The sequence below is a fragment of the Puntigrus tetrazona genome, chromosome 11 (genome assembly GCF_018831695.1).
Source record: "Puntigrus tetrazona isolate hp1 chromosome 11, ASM1883169v1, whole genome shotgun sequence".
Classification (NCBI taxonomy): Eukaryota; Metazoa; Chordata; class Actinopteri; order Cypriniformes; family Cyprinidae; genus Puntigrus; species Puntigrus tetrazona.
Genome location: NC_056709.1, coordinates 22,874,417 through 22,892,669, shown reverse-complemented (window position 1 = coordinate 22,892,669; position 18,253 = coordinate 22,874,417). Strand labels below are relative to the sequence as shown.

Sequence of the window (18,253 nt, the reverse complement as noted above, 5' to 3'; positions counted from 1 at the left end):
CCATTAATGATTAAAAAAAGTTCTAAAAAATATAAAGTAAGAATAATTTTACATAACACCATTTGCAAAACATTCAAATGGCCTTTCCTGTCGTTTCCGTATTAGAGTGGAGTGGCTGGACAGCGTAGAATCTCTAAACAAACGCCTCTTCCGGTTCAGTCTGTAAACAGTGATCTCATCCCTAATCTTGCGCCGTCTTCCTTTAGCAGAATCTCCCAGCATGAGCAGCGCGCCGTCTCCACAGAAATGACCGTGAACGCGAATGTTTGTTTTTCCGTGTCCTTACGATCCGCCCGTTCTTTTGACATAATTATGAGTAGCTGGGGATCTTTGAGTTAGCCTGGAGCATGCTAGCATGCTCATTAGCCTGTAAAAGGGGCAAACGAGCAGCTGCCTGGTGCAAGCTCTGTTAAAGCTGCTTTAAAGTGTTTTTCCACTGGGTTTTCTGCTTGGAGAATAATGGAAGGCGTGCTTTACAAATGGACAAACTATATGACAGGTAAGAGCGAATGGCAATGACAAACTGACATGTATACACTCGAGCTGCAGACAGACACAAGATCTGTCTCTTGATGTCTGTATATACTCAGCTGATGTATGCAACTTTGTTGTTCTCTGTTCTGTTGCCTGTTGTGTTGCTTCTTTTCTAAAATATGCTTTCAGAATGATGTGTATATATATATATATATATATATATATATATATATATATATATATATATATATATATATATATATATTAGCTTGTACGTCATATGTCAAACTTCCCGTCGTGTCATGTGATGTTAAGATACTTAAAGTTCAGAAGGTGCAGTTGCATGCTGGAGGCGTTTTGCTGTCTGATAATACTCAGTTTTTTTTATGACAGGATGGCAGCCAAGATGGTTTGTGCTGGACAATGGCATTATTTCTTACTATGATTCACAAGATGACGTATGCAAAGGTAGCAAAGGCAGTATTAAGATGTCAGTGTGTGAAATTAAAGGTGAGATTTGAGAAAATCTTCTTTCCGTCCGTCCTTGCGACAAAATAAAATGGTCATTTCTGACTTCCCCCGTGTTCACTCCAGTTCACCCAACTGACAACACGCGCCTGGAGCTGATCATACCAGGAGAGCAGCATTTTTACGTGAAGGCGGTGAATGCAGCGGAGAGGCAGAAGTGGCTGGTGGCTCTGGGAAGCTCCAAAGCTGGACTCATTGACACTAGAACCAAAAAAGAGAGGGGTGGGCTTCTGTTAACAATTTGTTCACTGTTCATATCCTTTTTTAATTATTTTTTATTATGCTCTTTTGCCTTTTTGTCATAGCACAAGATCTATATATATATCATTTTTTTGGAATGTTATTTATAATAAAATGCAATTACTCTATTTTATTATTGCGATTTTTATTTTAATTATAGTAATAAACAGCAATGATTATTAGTAATATTATTTATATTGATAACAGTAATCGTTACTAACAAAAAGGAACATAGAGGAATGCACGTGTACGTGTTGTGGTATTATCTTGAATGCATGTCTCGTATAAAGTCATTTATTCATTTTATTTATTTATTTACTTTGTGCATAAAAAATATGTTCATACAATTAAGTTGAAACTACTTGAACCACTCACTATTTCAATGATGCACTTATTGCCTTTCTGGACCTTAAACATATCAGTCTGTCTGTGCAAGGTCAGACAGCTCTTGAAATTATAAAAATATTTTATATATAAGGTCTTATGGATTTGGAACAACATGAGGGTGGGCGTATGTACCTAGATGCATTAATAAGAAGTGTGTGTGTGTGTGTGTGTGTATATATATATATATATATATATATGCGCACACATTCAGAGACAAAATTCATGTACTGAATTCATTTTTCCTACGTGCTCATCAGTAATCTTGACTACTAAGCAATATCGAGGCCCATTAACAGTTGCATTTTTTTTCCAAATGGGTTTTGCAGAGTTAACAGAAACCACAGAATCCCTGAAAACCAAGATGTCAGAGCTGCGCCTGTACTGTGACTTACTAATGCAGCAAGTGCACACTATTCAGGAGTCAGTGGAACAGGAAGCGGAGTCGCCGGTGGCCAGCACTGAGGTCAGCTCTTTTCATTCAAACCACAGCAATCATTGCAGTTATTGCAGCTGGGTGGGTGCGATATTAAAAAAAAATCATCACAATAATGAACTCTCTTAAACTAAATAGTTGTTTTTTCTGTTTTTCCCAGACGAGGAACGAGGCGTCCTCATTACTGAGTGCCACCTGTGAAACCTTCATCAAAACACTGGAAGAATGTATGAAAATCGCTAATTCCAAGTTTAAGACTGATATGTTGCAGTCCAGTCCGTCTGATTCCATCATGTCCCCCGTGTCCCCCTCTCCCGTCCAAATGTCTCGGGTAAAGACACAAGCATAAATCACATGCAGTTTTCTGTTTTTACCAATACTTCCTATTTCTATCCGTTTTTTTTATGGCAAGCTATTTAGGTGAATTTTGAAAAACGTGCCCAAGTCATGTTTGGCCCCAAAATATTTAACATAAATTATATATAGCTTGTTTTCGACTCTTTACACTGTGCGTTATTTTCAAGACATTTTAAATTAATTAATCAGATAATTGAGCGCATTCACCCTCAAATTCTGATGATCTATTTTTTCACATTATTTTAATAATGGTATTTTTTTTTATATCGCAGTAATGAAAACTTCCTTCATGTAGAATGTAGTGTTGTTTATTTTATGATTTTGTTGAGAAATATGACTTGGACATATTCTTCGCTCACTCACTTACGTTATATATCATATAAATATATTATTGTTTAATTCAGTTTTTACAGCTTTCATCTGAATTTTAGTAATTGTGCTTAACCTTAAAATGAATTTATTTCATTGAATTGCCGAGGCAATGTTTCTAATATCTTTCCAATATTTTATTTTAGCTGTAGTTTAACAAAACAATAATTGGTCACACTTTACAATAAGGTGTTAATGTATTAACTAACATCAACAGACATGACATGAACAATACATTTATTACATTATTTATTCCTCTTTATCAATGTCAGTTCATGAGTTTGTTGTTTATTCGTGTTAGTTGACAGTGAATTAACTAAGGTTAACAAACACAACCCGTGATTTTTAAAGATGTCATATGATGCGATTTCTAACTTTCCTTTCTCTTTGGAGATTCTGCTCAGGTAAGATCCCTAAAGTTGTAAAGGCAAGTTTATTAATACAGCACGTTTCATACACAGTGGTAATTCAGAGTGCTTCACGTAGAAGGAAGTGAAACGGTCATTCACAACAATAAAAACAAGGAGTGATTAAAAGTACTAAGACAACGCAAAGGAAGAATGCAGAACTATTATTCTGGTTGTAGTGTTGTTGCTGCTGGCGCCATGTTCTCGAAACGCTGTGTTTTGAAAGTGAAACTACTTTGTGTTCCCAAAAGAGGACACCACTGGAAATCAGCGGTTAGGCTATGTTTACCAGAACAGTTCAACACAATATTAGAGCATGTTCAGCGCATTTAAGACTATAGAGACTATAAAGCGGAGCAGTTCCAGCTCTGCAAGGACAGTCTGGTGCTTCTGACTCACAAACTTTAAGTAAATTACATTTTCTTATTAAAAGAATCTGCTGTTTGCTATTCAAACGTTCATTTTGAGCAGGATTTGATCAATTTGAACGCAACAAATGCCTAATTTGCAATGGCTTTTATTGTTTTTGTGACATAGCGCCAGGACACGGCATCACGTTATGGAAAGGGACTTAAAATTTCTGCCACATGCTGTCCAATCAGAGCACACCTTGACCTTTGTACAAATCAACCTTTTTTTAGGAAGGAGGGGCTTAGAGGAAAAACAATAACAATGTGGAAAATGTGTGTTTTTTTGTTTTTTTTTAAATGGAAACTGCATAAACACCAAATACACAAAATAATGTTCTTCATATGACATCTTTAATAATGCATTAGTAGCTGCTGAAATTAGCATTAAGATTAATAAGTGCTGTAGAAGTATTGTTCTTTCTAAGTTTATGGTGTCTAATGTTGTTAACTAATGAACCTTTTTGTTATTACCAAATAATAATGTTAAAGATTTTTACATTTCCTTTAACAATAACTCCCCACTGGTCTGGCACTTGATTATTCAATGTAAATCTCTCTCTCTCTCTCTCTCTCTCTCTCTCTCTCTCTCTCTCTCTCTCTCTCTCTCTCTCTCTCTCTCTCTCTCTCTCTCTCTCTCTCTCTCTTTCTTTCTGGCTTATTGAATAGATGAAGCGCTCAATCAGCCATCCTGGCACCTACAATTATGAAAGGTACACAATGTTTACACAACACACAGACTTCTTGTTTTGGTCCAGACAGCTTATGCTGTTCTTTTTCGAGTGCCTATAAATACAAGTACTGTTTTCCTTCAAGGTCAAGTTTGCCAAAAGAGAGCATGGCGTTACAGAAGTCCTCCCAGAGGCGGACACGGACATGCTCAGATACTGAAGCTCACAGCGACAGAGGGGCCGAGGAGACGGAGCGTGAGTCACACACACACACACACACACACACACACACACTCGTATCTGACGCTGTGCCCACACACGGATCAAATTCAATTCCTGAGTCACCCAAATACTTTGTTTGCACCAGACGCTGTTGCTGGTGCAGTCACTGAATCTTGAATGAATACTGCTATGGCCCTAAAAATGCAAAAGTGACCCCCCCCGTGCCTCTCGTGTTTTTTCACAGGCTTGATGTTCCACAGAGCCAACATTAACGGTGACTCTACTCCAAGTATCCCAGAAGAGGTTGGAATGAGCACAAAGTTCCTGTCGGAAACTGACACTCCGGAATCTGACCTTTCACTCTGAAGCACGCGAGAGAGCTTATGAGATGGGGAATAAAAGGAAAACTCGTACTGCTATGCAGTCAAAGATTGCAGCGTTATACACAGTAGACGGATTTTACAAGTATTGTTTTATTTCCTGATGAAGAACAATTCGGAGGCACTTTATAAAAACAGATTATGAAGAAAACAGTAGTCTGATTTGAATGTTTATACTCTTCCAGGTATTTTAAGATATTCGTTTGCCTTGATGCTGAGATGTTTTTCCTTTTTTGTCATAAATAATTATTGCTGTATCCCTTCAGTGAAGAGTTGAAGATGTTTGTACTGGATTTCTAACGTGTTGTGCAGTTGCCTTTGTTAAATGGGAACCTTGATAAAAAGGTTTTTGTTGCCGTGCCAAGGGGTTGTGCATACGTGCTGACATTAACTTTGACAGTTTGGTTTTTTTATTCACTCGGCATGCAATGTTGTTCATTAGTTTATGCTGCAAAATACATTTATTTATTTTTGTATGTCACTAGAACTTTCTCCCAAAATAGTTTTTTGCCTTAATTCTTCGCATGGGGGAATTCGATCCTTTAATTATTGTAATGTTTGGAAAAAATTATTAAAATGCTATAGCAAGATAATTATTTCTGTTATCTCCAAAAAATCTAAGTAGGTTTCATAAGTATGAGGGTGTTTTTAAATATTAATCTCTGTAATTATGTTTTATCGAACACAGAGGCAAAGAGAAAATTAATAATACAAATGAAACACTTTCATGCAGTACATCATGATGACTTGACCTTTTTTTTTTCACTTGCTGGGCATTCAGTGTTGTTTACTAATGTATGATGCACAACACATTTGCATATTTATTTTTGTATGTGACTAGCATTTCCTTAAAGTTGTTTAATCACTGTAATGCATGGGCTGTTCTACAGAATTGGTCCAAACTCAGAGGTTGAGACATTTAAAAAATATATATATTCTTCTCCTATAATATCCAAGGTACACATTTCTAGTAATGCAGTTAATTGTCATATTGTACTTTCAGAAAGTTTTGGAATATTTGTCCTCTCCCCAAATTTGTCACTACCAGAACACAGTAATAATAATTTAATCGGAAGGGTTAACTCGACCTTTTAAGATTTTGTTTAACTCTACATTGTAAATATATATTTTTGTTATTTTAATAAAAACATTTCCGAGGCAAATCAATAATTAAGTATTTAACGATATTTCAAGTGTAATTTATTAAACGTGTTGCATTTTGAATCCATTTTTTCCATCACACTGGTTCACAACACAAAGTTAAGGTTTTGTTAGTTTGTACTTTATTTTGAACGAAACATCCCGTGTTTAGATAGTGACAGCACATTTTCATTAGTGACAGTAATGCTTTTGTAGCATCACATCACATTACAGACTTTTAAGTTGCATATTAAAACTCTACTAAAACATACAAAAATACAAAATGCGGGGATTATGTAACAGAAACAATGATGGCATGTTTCGGTAGTGACAATATCATGGGATAACAAGATTCAACAACAAAAAACTAAGCCACTAACAAAAAAATATTTCGGTAGTAAAAATTGTAGATACTTTTGAACCTAGTTCAAAGATGCTATGGCTCGCTAGCACAGTTCTGAACATTGGTACAAGTAAAAAATAAATGTTATGGAATAACTCCCAAAAAAGTGTGCTAAATTACAGTAACCTTAAAGTTAGATTTTTCAAATGTTTTGAACACATTTACCTCAAAATGATGGGGTCTCTACCTTGTAGCGATGAAAGAAAAGGGAACACAGTCAGTCGGCTAAATGGACTAAAACATACACTGTTTCAGTAGTGACATAAAGAAAGTTTCATAATTTACAAAGAAAATATGTGAAATATAAAAATATTTTTGAGCTTCACTTTTATCTAAAAGATACTAAAAACAATGTGGAAAAAATACAAGTTGGATATTAAGGAGTAGTAGGACAGTGATCTTACAATTGAGAGTGCCCAAAAATTATGATTTTATATATAAATATTAGGCTTCCTAATATTTTAAATATTATTATGGGTTTCAATAGATAATAGAATGTAAACATTTAAGAGTTTAATATTTAAATGCTTTTTAAATTCTTAATAATAATAATATTAAAATCTATGGTGAGATTATTACTTTTGTCTCTTGTAGGTTTCATAAGTATGAAATAAAATGCAGAGTGCAATATAATATTTTCATGCATTCATATTTTTGTGTGAAAAACAGATTGCGTATTGTCGTGCACAGTAAATAATGAGTTCCCATGCTACCTAACGGACCACAGACGACCACAAACGTACATTTGATGGCTACAGCAACCATATGTTTGTCTACCTCTGGTCATCTGTGTTTGCCAACTGATTTCCACATGAAAACAGTCCATAATAAGTGATTAATTTCTCCAGAGGGAGATTAGCTTTCTCCGGGGGGTGGTTCTACTGCCGGCCATCACCAGCAGGTGCAAATGAAGCCGGGCCGCCAGAGGAGCACTGGGAATCACAGTAGATGCTTGCCTTTCCCAGATGACAAATCGGTGTCCACAAAGTAGAAATCCCCCAGCTGGGAAAAACAGTCATTATACACCGCACAGAGCATGTGGTACTGCGGGTTTTAGATTACGGCTGTTGATTTGTGTTGCCGGCCTTTTGAATGGCAGGCTTGAAATTCAATCTTCTTAAAATTGGGTTTAATTCAGTAATGTTGGACTAAAGTATCGAGCAGAACTTGGTGCTAATGCTGTCTGAATGAAGACCATTGTGTAGGTGTTTGAAGTCAGCGGGGCTTTCGTATGCTGGCGTTACATCGAACTGAATTAAATGATCGGGGGAGATTTGGCCCGGACAGGGAGATGGCGATGATATGTGATTATTCTGGTGCTCAACTTCTTCCTCCTTTTTCTCTTCCTCTTTCTTCCCATCATCTGCTGTTTCGGGACTTACTTCTGTGCAAATTATAGTTTCAACAAAATCGCGTGTCACTAAATATTAGGCACCGCAACTGATGTATGCTAATATAAAATGTTTCTTGAGCATTCTTGATTTATGATAGATCACGTGACACTAAAACTGGCATAATAGCTGCTCAATAAGTTACATTTCAAAATATATTAAAATAGAAGACACCGTATTGCACAAAACTACTGCATTTCTTAATTATTTTGTCAAATAAATGCAGCCTTGGTGAGCATAAAAGGCAACAAACTGTAACTGAGCAGAATATTTATAAATATAAATATAAATGGAAATAGTCTTCTCACTGTTTTGGACATCCGTCACGTCCCCCGGATCTTCCTGGTACACGCACGTCTCTCCATCAACCAAACCCATGATCTGTTCATCGCTCTTTTGGAGGTTTTTCAGCAGGAAGTATGTTCGCATCAGGCCTTTGCCTTTCACCTCGATCTCACCCCTCTCAGCGATCTCAAAGATTCCTTTGTCCTTTAACACACTGTGGACAGGAAGTGATGAGCGCTTTTCTTAGATCTGGATTTAGCTCAAGTATGCCGGCGGACCCCGCATGTCTCACCAAGGCAGCATTTAATTGATCAAAAATACAGTAATACTATTAAATATGATTTCTAATACTTTTTCTATACTAATACGCTGATTAAATTAAGTATAATTTATTTCTAGGATGAAAAAGCTGGATTTCCAGCAGCCATACTGCCGTCTTCGGTGTCTCACGATCCTTCAGAAATCATTCTAACATGCTAATTTGGTACTGAATATATTCGTTTCTTCTTATTATAAGTGATCGTTAAAAAAAATACATTTTTAAGATTCTTTAATGAACAAAAAGTTCAAAAGAACATAATTCATGTGAAAGAGAATAAATACTGTAATAAATGTACATTTAAGCCATGTGACAAAACATTTAAAGACTAGTGTCCACCTGTACGTGAAGGGGCTGAGGTGTATGTGATCAGGAACTCCGTGGCTCTCCATCCGAGAGGCTGTATTGACCGTGTCTCCAAACAAGCAATAGCGCGGCATCTTCTCGCCTACAACACCAGCCAAAACCGAGCCGGTGTGCAGGCCTACTCTGATCTAAAATTGATAAACCAATTAATTTGGCTAATCATATGATAGAAGAGCACACAGAGCTTACATTTACATAGAGCAAACTGTATAAACACACTTACCTGTATGGGCTGTCCTGTGATAGGGCTGGTTACTTCTCTCGCAGCAATTCTCATTCCGAGGGCAAAGTTTGCCACCCGCTCTGCATGAGTATCAGTAGGTACGGGCACACCGCCAACCACCATGTAAGCATCACCTATAGTCTCCACCTGTCGTGAAACAATATCATTTTCCACTTTAATTACTTGCATATATACATATAGTATGTACGGTGTAGGTTACTTACAAATTCTATACAAGAACTGGCTTGTTAGTTGATAAAAAGCTAATAATAAAATCATAAAATGTAAAAGAAATGATTTAAACATTCAAACAGTGAACTTAAATGTTTAATTTGTTTATCTGAATCCAATGCTACCACGGAACTGTAAACATGCAAATCTTGTGTTAAATGAGAGTAAAGTAGACATCTCATGTGAAAAGGGGTTGCTATTTTCTCCCAAATTTAGTAGCATGGTTTGCAAATTTATTTGCATGACTTTTTTATTTTGTGAATATAATGAAAGCTAAATTGTATGATAGTTGGATTTTTGGGGAGTAAAATTAAAAAAAGAAAAATCAGTGGTCGGCCAGTAAATTATGAATTTATGATTTACTGCCATTGTATGAATAATATGTAATCATGTCATATATAAAAAGTAACTAATCCGAATATGAGCATTATAAAATGTACTATACTAATAAATTAATGTATATTTAAAGTAAATATATAATTCTTTTATATTTTTATTTATTTAATAGATAGATAGTGGATAGAAGGAATGAATGGATGGATAGATGGATGGATGGATGGATAAACAGAGATATATATAAATAGATAGATAGATAGATAGATAGATAGATAGATAGATAGATAGATAGATAGATAGATAGATAAATGGACTAACAGATAGATAGAAAAATTTAGACAGATAGATGTAGATAGATAGATAGATAGATAGATAGATAGATAGATAGATAGATAGATAGATAGATAGATTTGATAACACCATCCTACACACCTTATAGACATTGTGGACGTTTGTAAGTCGATCAAACCTGGAGTACATGGCGTTGAGCATGTTGACTATTTGAATAGGTTCACAGGCTGCACAGATGTTGGTGAATGTGACCACATCACTAAAGAGGATGGTGCACACTTTAAACTCACCTGAAAGAGTAACAGAAAGAGTGTGATGCATGCAAAGCATGAATAATGAGAAGAATAATAATGTTCTGCTGGGAGTTCCTCTGGTTTCATCACCTGCCTCTACTCTTTTGCCCTCTTTAAGCTGGTTGGCAACGTGCGTCGGCAGCATGGCATAAAGCAGCTTTTCAGATTTCTGCTTTTCAATCTCTAAGTTGCGTGAGAGGATTCTCAACTCCTCCTTTTTCCTTTCTAGCTGATTGGAGAGCTCGATCTCTGCCAACCTCTGCTGGTTGAGCAGGATCAGATCCCGCGTGGTGTCGTGCTGGGCGATGTCGGCCAGGTGAAGACCCCTCTCCTCCAGCTCCTGGAGGCTTCGTAGCTTAGGAGAGCACAGATAAATCATGCAGTCGAGTGACTCCATCCACATCATCTGTCCTAAAACACACGCAAATCAATCAACAAATGATATGTAATATGCAAAATTATGCCAAACAGATGACTGAAATAACAAGAAGGCTCATATTACACAAGGTATATTGGAAACAATTTGATTACACCAGAATGTGCCCATGAGGATAATTATAAAATGGCACAAATACCAAGCATAAAAAACTCCATGGAGAAAATACCTCTCAGTTTGAGTGTGGACTGGTTTTGGTGGATCTCCGGTAACATTTCCCTCCTGGTTTTTAGCACAAACTGGCTGTTGATGAACTTCTTGATGCTCTGGATGTTGAAGATGACCTCTGGGTGAACAATGGTAAAGTACTCATCCAGGTGGATACCTGCGGTCTGCAGTCCGGGAACAAACTTCTGAATGTTGACACCTGTTTGCTTCACCGCGAGCTAAAAAGACAAGAAATTGTTAAAAAAGTAAAAAAAAAAAAATGGCTCAGTTAATTCTGTACTTTAACATTTGTTAATGAAATGTAATGCAGAGTTATAGTTACTTACATCTTTATCAAAAACAATGTGAAAGGGAAAAGCATTACAGAAGGCTTGTTCTTCAATCCAAAGTTGTTTTGGGTAGCTGGGAGTGAATGATTGTCGCAGATTGCCTTAATTAAGAAAAACACCAATATAAAACCCATTCAATTGACCTACAATGAAAATATCTAAAATTAGCATTTTATTTATGTTCAGTTTAACTGCATAGAAAAGGACCCATACACTGCCATTAAAGTAAAATTACTGAACCAAAGCATAGAAGCTTGATAAAAAAAAGCTGATTTTAGATTTAAAATTTCACTTAGCACCTTCCTATATAAATAAATAAATATCACATACAAAATAAATAATAACATTTTTTGTCTGCGCATAGTATACTGTGCATTATTTATTACGCAGGCTATATAGAAATGCACACATGTAAATATGTTATGTTTATATGTATATTTATCTAATTTAGGTCATGCATTTTGACTACTTTTTAAATTGCTTTAAGGTTTTTTTATAAAATCTATTTTTAATATTTAACACATCATTTTCTTGTAAATAATTAGCATTCTATGCAGTGGGGAAGTGAAAGCTATGAATATGTCAAACCTTGGCCCAATATGACAATGCTCCTCACAATCTCCCATGGAGATCGTTTCCTTGGACACAGCTGCAGGTTGGCATACCTGGCCTTCATCCTCTTCATTGTCTCGTCCTTGTCCTGTTGATATAGCAGTTGTCATGGTTACAAACTTTCTCACACGTTAGTTATAATTTCAGAAATTCAAAGACAGCAGACAGTTGAGTGTCTAGACCTACCTGAAGATTCGTGATGTCTCTGATACAAAATGAAAGGGATTGAAACGTCTGATCTTTGCGAAGGTACGACTACTTGAAATTGCGATATGCTTTGACTGTGATATAGGCTACATGATGGTGCCAAAGCAGCTAAAATACTTTGAAACAGATCGCCTGAAGGACTCAAACATCATTTATTTACAGAAACACGCTCTGCAACGTCTTCCTGTCAGTGGGGACTTACGCACCTCTTTCTCAGCCTGCATTTCCTCTTTCTGTCTCGGCCCTTGGGCCCTTCTTTTGGCCACCTTTTCCTTCTGTACCATATGGAAAACCACATGTTCCTTCTTTCCAGTGCGCTCATCCTCTTCCGACTGGTTTAGAATGGTCATTGTAACCTCACTGTCGAAGAAATCCTTTGCCACCGCCTCGATAATACCTGCCCGATGGTCAAAACTGTAATTGCTAAATGTGCAAACGTATAGTCCAATACAGCAAATAGAGCATAGAGCTAAAATATGTGTTGTAAATATATTTAAATACAGGTTGTAAACGGTGTAGTCTAAGAAAATGCTTTCAGATTGAAAGTAAATTCCAAATGTATGTGACCTTAATTATAAAATGTATGTCGAAAGTATTTTACACAGTATTTATGTATATATGTATTTATTTATATGCACGCTTGGAAATGTTCTGATGTTGTGATTACGTTGAAACTCTCACCTGGCACTATGTGATACAACCCTTTCCTATCTGAATAGTAGTGAAGGAGAATTCGGCCATCATCCATACGCTCCACACGGAAGGACGGAGCATTCATGGCCTAAAAAAGGCGCGGCACGTTACCGACCACAATAAAGTTTATAGTTCCATATTTCATATGTACTCTGCAAACAAAACACTAAGCCAAATGTCAATGTAAAATCTGTAGCAAGTATAAATTCAAAAGTGTTAACTGCACTTGGACTAGGATCAATTTTTAATATAACACCATGATTTTAGCATTATATGTTAACAATCGCGTGATGGATGTCTTTAGCATTACAAAGAGACAATAATGTGACATTTTAAGGAGCGTTAAAAGCACTCTGACCTCGTAAGATAATGCCAAATAACTGTGTAGAGCGTCTAGATTTTCAATGAACTCCACCAGGTTTCCACCGAGTGTTCGCAGCATAGTGTCGTATCCGGACATCTTACAAAAGCTGAAAAAGTACTCTCCAAAAAGCTTCAAAACCACCTCAGAGGAGACGTCTAGAAAACAGATCAAACAGAACATTAAAGCTTCAGTGCAGACAAGTGACATGAAATCAACCAATCCACCAAAAACTGGCTCAGGCCATGAATGAACTAGATTTGGAGCAATTTAGCATTACACCACTGTCCTGATAAAACATCACAATAAATAAAGCAGGTCAAGTAACATTTTGTAAAGTGAAATGTGTGGAAGAAACAAATCCTTCATAGAGTTTTAACTACCAATCATTGCTTCTGACCAAAATATGACTCCATAATGTGTAATAAAGCTTCCTCCAGCGAAAAAGTCCCTTTGTGCTTTCACATCCAAAACCACCTGTTTTAGAACGTTTTCATTTAGACAAGGCCATTTTTGAACTGGAGAAAGTAAAGTTATAGATAAGCAACTGGTATTTTAGTAAGAAGTAACAGTTTAAAGTTAAAAGTATCGGATAGAAGGTATTAATTGATGGACTTGTGTGGATTACTTATGTATTACTGTAATGTTTTTATCAGATGTTTGGACTCATTCCAACGGTACCCATTCACTGCAGAGGATCCATCGGTGAGCAAGTGATATATCATGCTACAGTTCCCCAAATCTGCTCAAATGAAGAAACCAACATTTTGGATGACCTGATAGTGAGTACTTTTGGAGCAAATTGTCAAAATTCATAATTTTAAGCTCAACTATTTCATTAAAGTGAACTAATTATGGGTTATTGAAAGATGATATTTTGGTTTTGGGAGTGCCAAACAACAGATTGAAATGCATGCAAGGTCAAAAAACGCTTTTATTTTCTTAAAATATGCATTTACTTTGACCTTAATTGTTCAACGACTCCCAAACAATTAGTTCACTGATTCGCGTCTCCAAACCCCTCCAGTGATTGGTCAATTTTATTTAAAGCAGTGTGAACTTTTAATGCTCCAAAAGCGTGAATCTGCACTTTCATTCAGAACCAACTGGAAAAGACCAAACAAGTGGGCGGGCAATATGCTAATGTTTCATTTCGAAGTCAGCATGAAACGGATTAGGACTTATTTTAAAAACGACTAGTTTCATTGATTCAGAGTCGACTTTTTCTTTTGCGAGACGATCAGATTTAAATCTTTGCGTGATGTTTTCCTATTTCAAAAACCCATAACAGGGGCCCTTTTAGACCGCAACTCAATTTCTCTTTCCAATTTTAATTGCGTCCAGGTTGTTTTGAGAGCAGCCGAGTGGAGTTCAGGTGTGAGATTCGCACCTGTCCTTGTCCGTTCGCTCTCAGGGACCGATTGGAGGACAGGTTAGGACATCAGCCGTCGTGAGGCCCAGTGGACTATTCTCAGCAGGGACATTGTTAGCGCTCTCTCAGATACTTTGATCAGTGTCTGCAAGTCCCCAAGGACGTTGTGAATACGAGATCGCTTTGAGGCTGTCACAGTCTAGCTTTTTTTTCTCAGTGCCTTTTACAATGACAGACATTCAAAAGCGGCTCAAAACAAAAATAGGAATTTTATAGAAGCGAAACGTTCTGAAGAATTAAACAAAGTCCCTAACCGACTGTTAAAGGACATACGCATGTAAACAGACATAAACCCAAGGGCAAATAAATACATTCGGATCTAAAAATGCGTTACAGACGAAGGGTACACTGGCGTCCTGTGATTTGTAGTATGATACTCACCCAGCATTTTACAAGCCTCTTGCACTAAACGAAGAGTGATGACATCGTCATAGATTTCATAGGTCATGAATGTCTCCTGGACCCCAGCCATTAATCTAGGCAAGGTTTTATTTAGGTGAAACAAACCACAAAACCATCCATGATTTCTTTAAATGTTACATTATACCTACCTTAATTTTTCCCATGTCTCTTCTCCAAACCTTTCAATGACCAGTGACTTCAGACATGTGTTAATAAAGCCATACTGTGGGAAAAACATAGCGTTAGTTGGAAAGTGCTGAAGTGCATTGTTACTTGCTAGAGAAAACATGCTTAATGGAAAATTGTCAATAAATTAAAATATTTATCTATCTATCTTTATACACACATACTGTTAATAGTTAACATGCACGCACCATTTCTCCAAACCAGTTGATGTAATTCTAAGGTTGTCCTCTGTATATTATCCTCACTGAGCAGAAGATGCTCTTTACATTGTGGTGTGTAGATTATGTAGTCTCATCCAGATCCATCTACATACACAGACACTCCCACTCAACCATACTCTTTTACAAACATAAAGACCTTGCTGCCCACTCAAGGGGAACAGGGATGCATTTTCAAAGTTTGCAAATATATGCCAACATTATTTGCAATATATGTTCTCTTGGATTCTATAAACCATTAAACGTTAAATAGGCAAAACACGAATTAAATATTTCAGATGCCAGTTTATTATTACTTTTATTTTATTTTATTTTTGAGAAAAATCATGACCTGTCTTAACCTTAGTCCTTCAGTGTCGTTGTTTAAAATACTTTCTCTTTCATTTCATCCACCATGACCAGAATATGTTGCTTGCAATGGAAAGTACAGTGCATAACCAGTATTATAAACAAGACTGAAGCAATACACTTCAGAATATATGAGGGCAATTTTGCTTTATTTAATATCTATTTAGTACCAAATGTCTTTGTGATACTTGTCATGCAACTGGAGTGGGCTAACCAAGTTCCCTGAGTACACACAAAATAATAATATAATAATAATAATAATAATAATAATAATAATAATAATAATAATAATAATAATGGACTTTATTGTACATATTAAAAACATAATACATTATTGTATTGTTTGTTTGTTTTTTTTACTGAAATGTCTTTGTAGCTAATATCAGTCATGATATAATGTACTGTACATGTTTATATTTATATACTGAACATAGCATGTCAGAAAAATATTATTCCAGGTGTTTAAGTGATTTAATGAGGACAGGCGAAGAATCTGAAGGATTTGGAAGTTTAGGGGAAATTCTGTGGAAACTCCTTAAAGTAAAACTAAAATAAAAGCCGCTGCTTTTTCGCTCCAGTGCTTGAGCGTTTCGTCCACTGCACTGGAGCGAGTTAGAACATATCCTTGAGAAAGCACCTGGAGAAGACAAGTTTAAGAGTTTGCAGAATACCTTTGGACTTTTTTATTGCACCATTTCTCGGTTAACTGCGTTGGGAATCTACACAGGTGCAGTAAAAGCTCGTTTAAGAGCCGCGTGTGCTAACGGCAGACACAAATTGACTGACTAAAACGAGGCGAAATCAAGGTAAGATGTGGTTGTTGTTGTTGTTGTTGTTAGCTTCTGTTCTTTTCCTTTTTACGCAAATAGCGAAAGCGCCCACAACCAAATGCAAAGTTCTTAAAGTAGGTCAGTGGAATTAGGCAAAAATCATTCTTTTTTATAAACCAAAGACCTGGCGTGTTTGTCATTATAGGTTACTCGGCGAGTCTTAAAATCAATCGCTAACGACATGTATATTTCTATTTTAAAAATCCGTAGATTATATTTGCCCTGAAACAGGTGCCTGAAGACAAGTTGTTTTTACCAGCAAAGCTGCTTTTTGTGTAATTGCTCTCTAAAACCGGAACGACCTTAAATATTCGCCGCTGTGTTTATTAAATCGGATCGGTTTGATTTGAAAGTATATTTTAATAAGAAAGTTGACAGTGGTGTCACGTGTGAGTAGTTACTTTTTTCAGCGCTGTTGACGTTAACCCAATCATTGCAGTCAGCGATAAACGAATAAGCGTTTTTAAAACACATTTTTATAAAGGCGCATGTGCGGCTGTTCCGTTTATTTTTTCGGTTACCAGTTGCTTAAATGAACCCGTACGATTGTACCTTGTTGACATGTTAATAAAGATCGGCGTTTGATTAGTTTCTCAGCCGCCGAGCACCACCTAGTTAGCTTGCAACACATTGCCGCCTAGCGGTTGAAAGAGTACGCGTCTTGCACGTACAACGGTGTGAAAATACTTTTTTCTTTCCTTAGATGTTTTGTGAATCTACTCTGTGGAGCATAGGATGCGACGAGCATCTTCAGACAAACAGGGATACCATATGCCTGGTGGAAATCTCATCGGGCACATCTCTGTCCGCTGAGGACGTGAACGGAGAAGGATATATATCTGAATACCAGATGCCATCCGAACAGGATCACAGGGTCATCGGTAAACCACAGATGAGAGCCAGCAGCCCAATCATGCACTTTCCAAAGGTCTGGACCTTCCTCCAGTTCAAGACATCCACAAGAGCATGATGGGACAAGTGACCCTCTGCCAGGTCAATATATTGATAGACTTTATGTTAATATGTCATTACAGAAGTTATAATTATTATGGAGAAATGACATGCTTGTTTTTTTAAGCAAATTATTATATAAGGAAGCTTTAAAAACTGAAAATTTCCACCAGAGGGCAGTGATAAGTCACTGCCACTATAATGAAACGTGTTGACAAGGTTTTGTTTGTACAAGCAGGTCTTTAGGGTAGAGCTGACTAAAAAACATTAAAAACAAAAATTCAGTGATAAGTGAACTCTGATCAAAGCTAAAGTTCAGCTAAAGGTTTAATTTCTCCTCTCAACTCACAATTATTACGCAAATGATCTGAGATGTCACTTTAAGATTTAATTTTTTTTTTTTAAGGTTAAAGAATACAGTTTCATACTGTTTGAAGAATGTTGCACTATGTATATATGTTTACACCTGAATTTAAAATGCACTACAAAAGAGTGTCAGACAGTGTTGTTTGTATATAATGTATTCTGTATCATGATTTATTGTTTTAAATAAAATGTTCAAATTGCGTTCCCTTTGTTTGACAAAGGAAAAAAACCAAAAACAAAACCTGTATGAACAAAGTAAAACATGTCATGTTTCATACATGTAAATTAAAATATGTTATTGATTAGAATTCACACATCAAGGATGGCAGAAAAATATGGCAGATCATTAAAAAGGGATTGAGGATGCCAGATTCAATCCATAGAGGGTTTGTTTGTTCGGCCCAAGGACTCGGGATACAAAAGTGCCCCCTCTGATCATTTGCATCGAGGCCTTGAAAGAGCTCTGATCCGAACACACACACGTTTTGCCATGATCTAATTAGTCCACATCCAAAGCCTGTTTGTCACTTTTAACTTCTCATGCGGCCCCCATTAAATCAA

The 18,253-nt window shown here is 36.5% G+C and overlaps 2 protein-coding genes and 1 long non-coding RNA gene across 3 annotated transcripts; 2 read left to right on the top strand and 1 right to left on the bottom strand.

Annotated features, from left to right (window-relative positions):
• The first annotated feature begins 133 nt into the window (after positions 1-133).
• plekha3 (pleckstrin homology domain containing, family A (phosphoinositide binding specific) member 3) lies at positions 134-5,610 on the top strand. Its single transcript, XM_043252829.1, has 8 exons — positions 134-499; positions 868-984; positions 1,069-1,224; positions 1,956-2,092; positions 2,223-2,393; positions 4,272-4,315; positions 4,419-4,528; positions 4,740-5,610. Exons 1-8 carry the CDS (start codon positions 460-462, stop codon positions 4,859-4,861), a joined length of 897 nt encoding a protein of 298 aa, XP_043108764.1. The 5' UTR covers positions 134-459; the 3' UTR covers positions 4,862-5,610.
• Positions 5,611-5,753: 143 nt separating this feature from the next.
• Positions 5,754-15,031, bottom strand: gucy1b2 (guanylate cyclase 1, soluble, beta 2). Its single transcript, XM_043251668.1, has 14 exons — positions 14,943-15,031; positions 14,773-14,867; positions 12,957-13,117; positions 12,587-12,686; positions 12,112-12,302; positions 11,675-11,786; positions 11,084-11,187; positions 10,759-10,975; positions 10,244-10,564; positions 10,002-10,150; positions 9,003-9,149; positions 8,753-8,907; positions 8,118-8,308; positions 5,754-7,802 (listed from the first exon to the last, which is right to left on the bottom strand). Exons 1-14 carry the CDS (start codon positions 15,029-15,031, stop codon positions 7,567-7,569), a joined length of 2,268 nt encoding a protein of 755 aa, XP_043107603.1. The 3' UTR covers positions 5,754-7,566.
• Positions 15,032-15,664: 633 nt separating this feature from the next.
• On the top strand, positions 15,665-17,894 carry LOC122353671. Its single transcript, XR_006252045.1, has 2 exons — positions 15,665-16,351; positions 17,079-17,894. It is a non-coding gene; the product is annotated as an uncharacterized LOC122353671 (long non-coding RNA).
• The last annotated feature ends 359 nt before the right edge of the window (positions 17,895-18,253 follow it).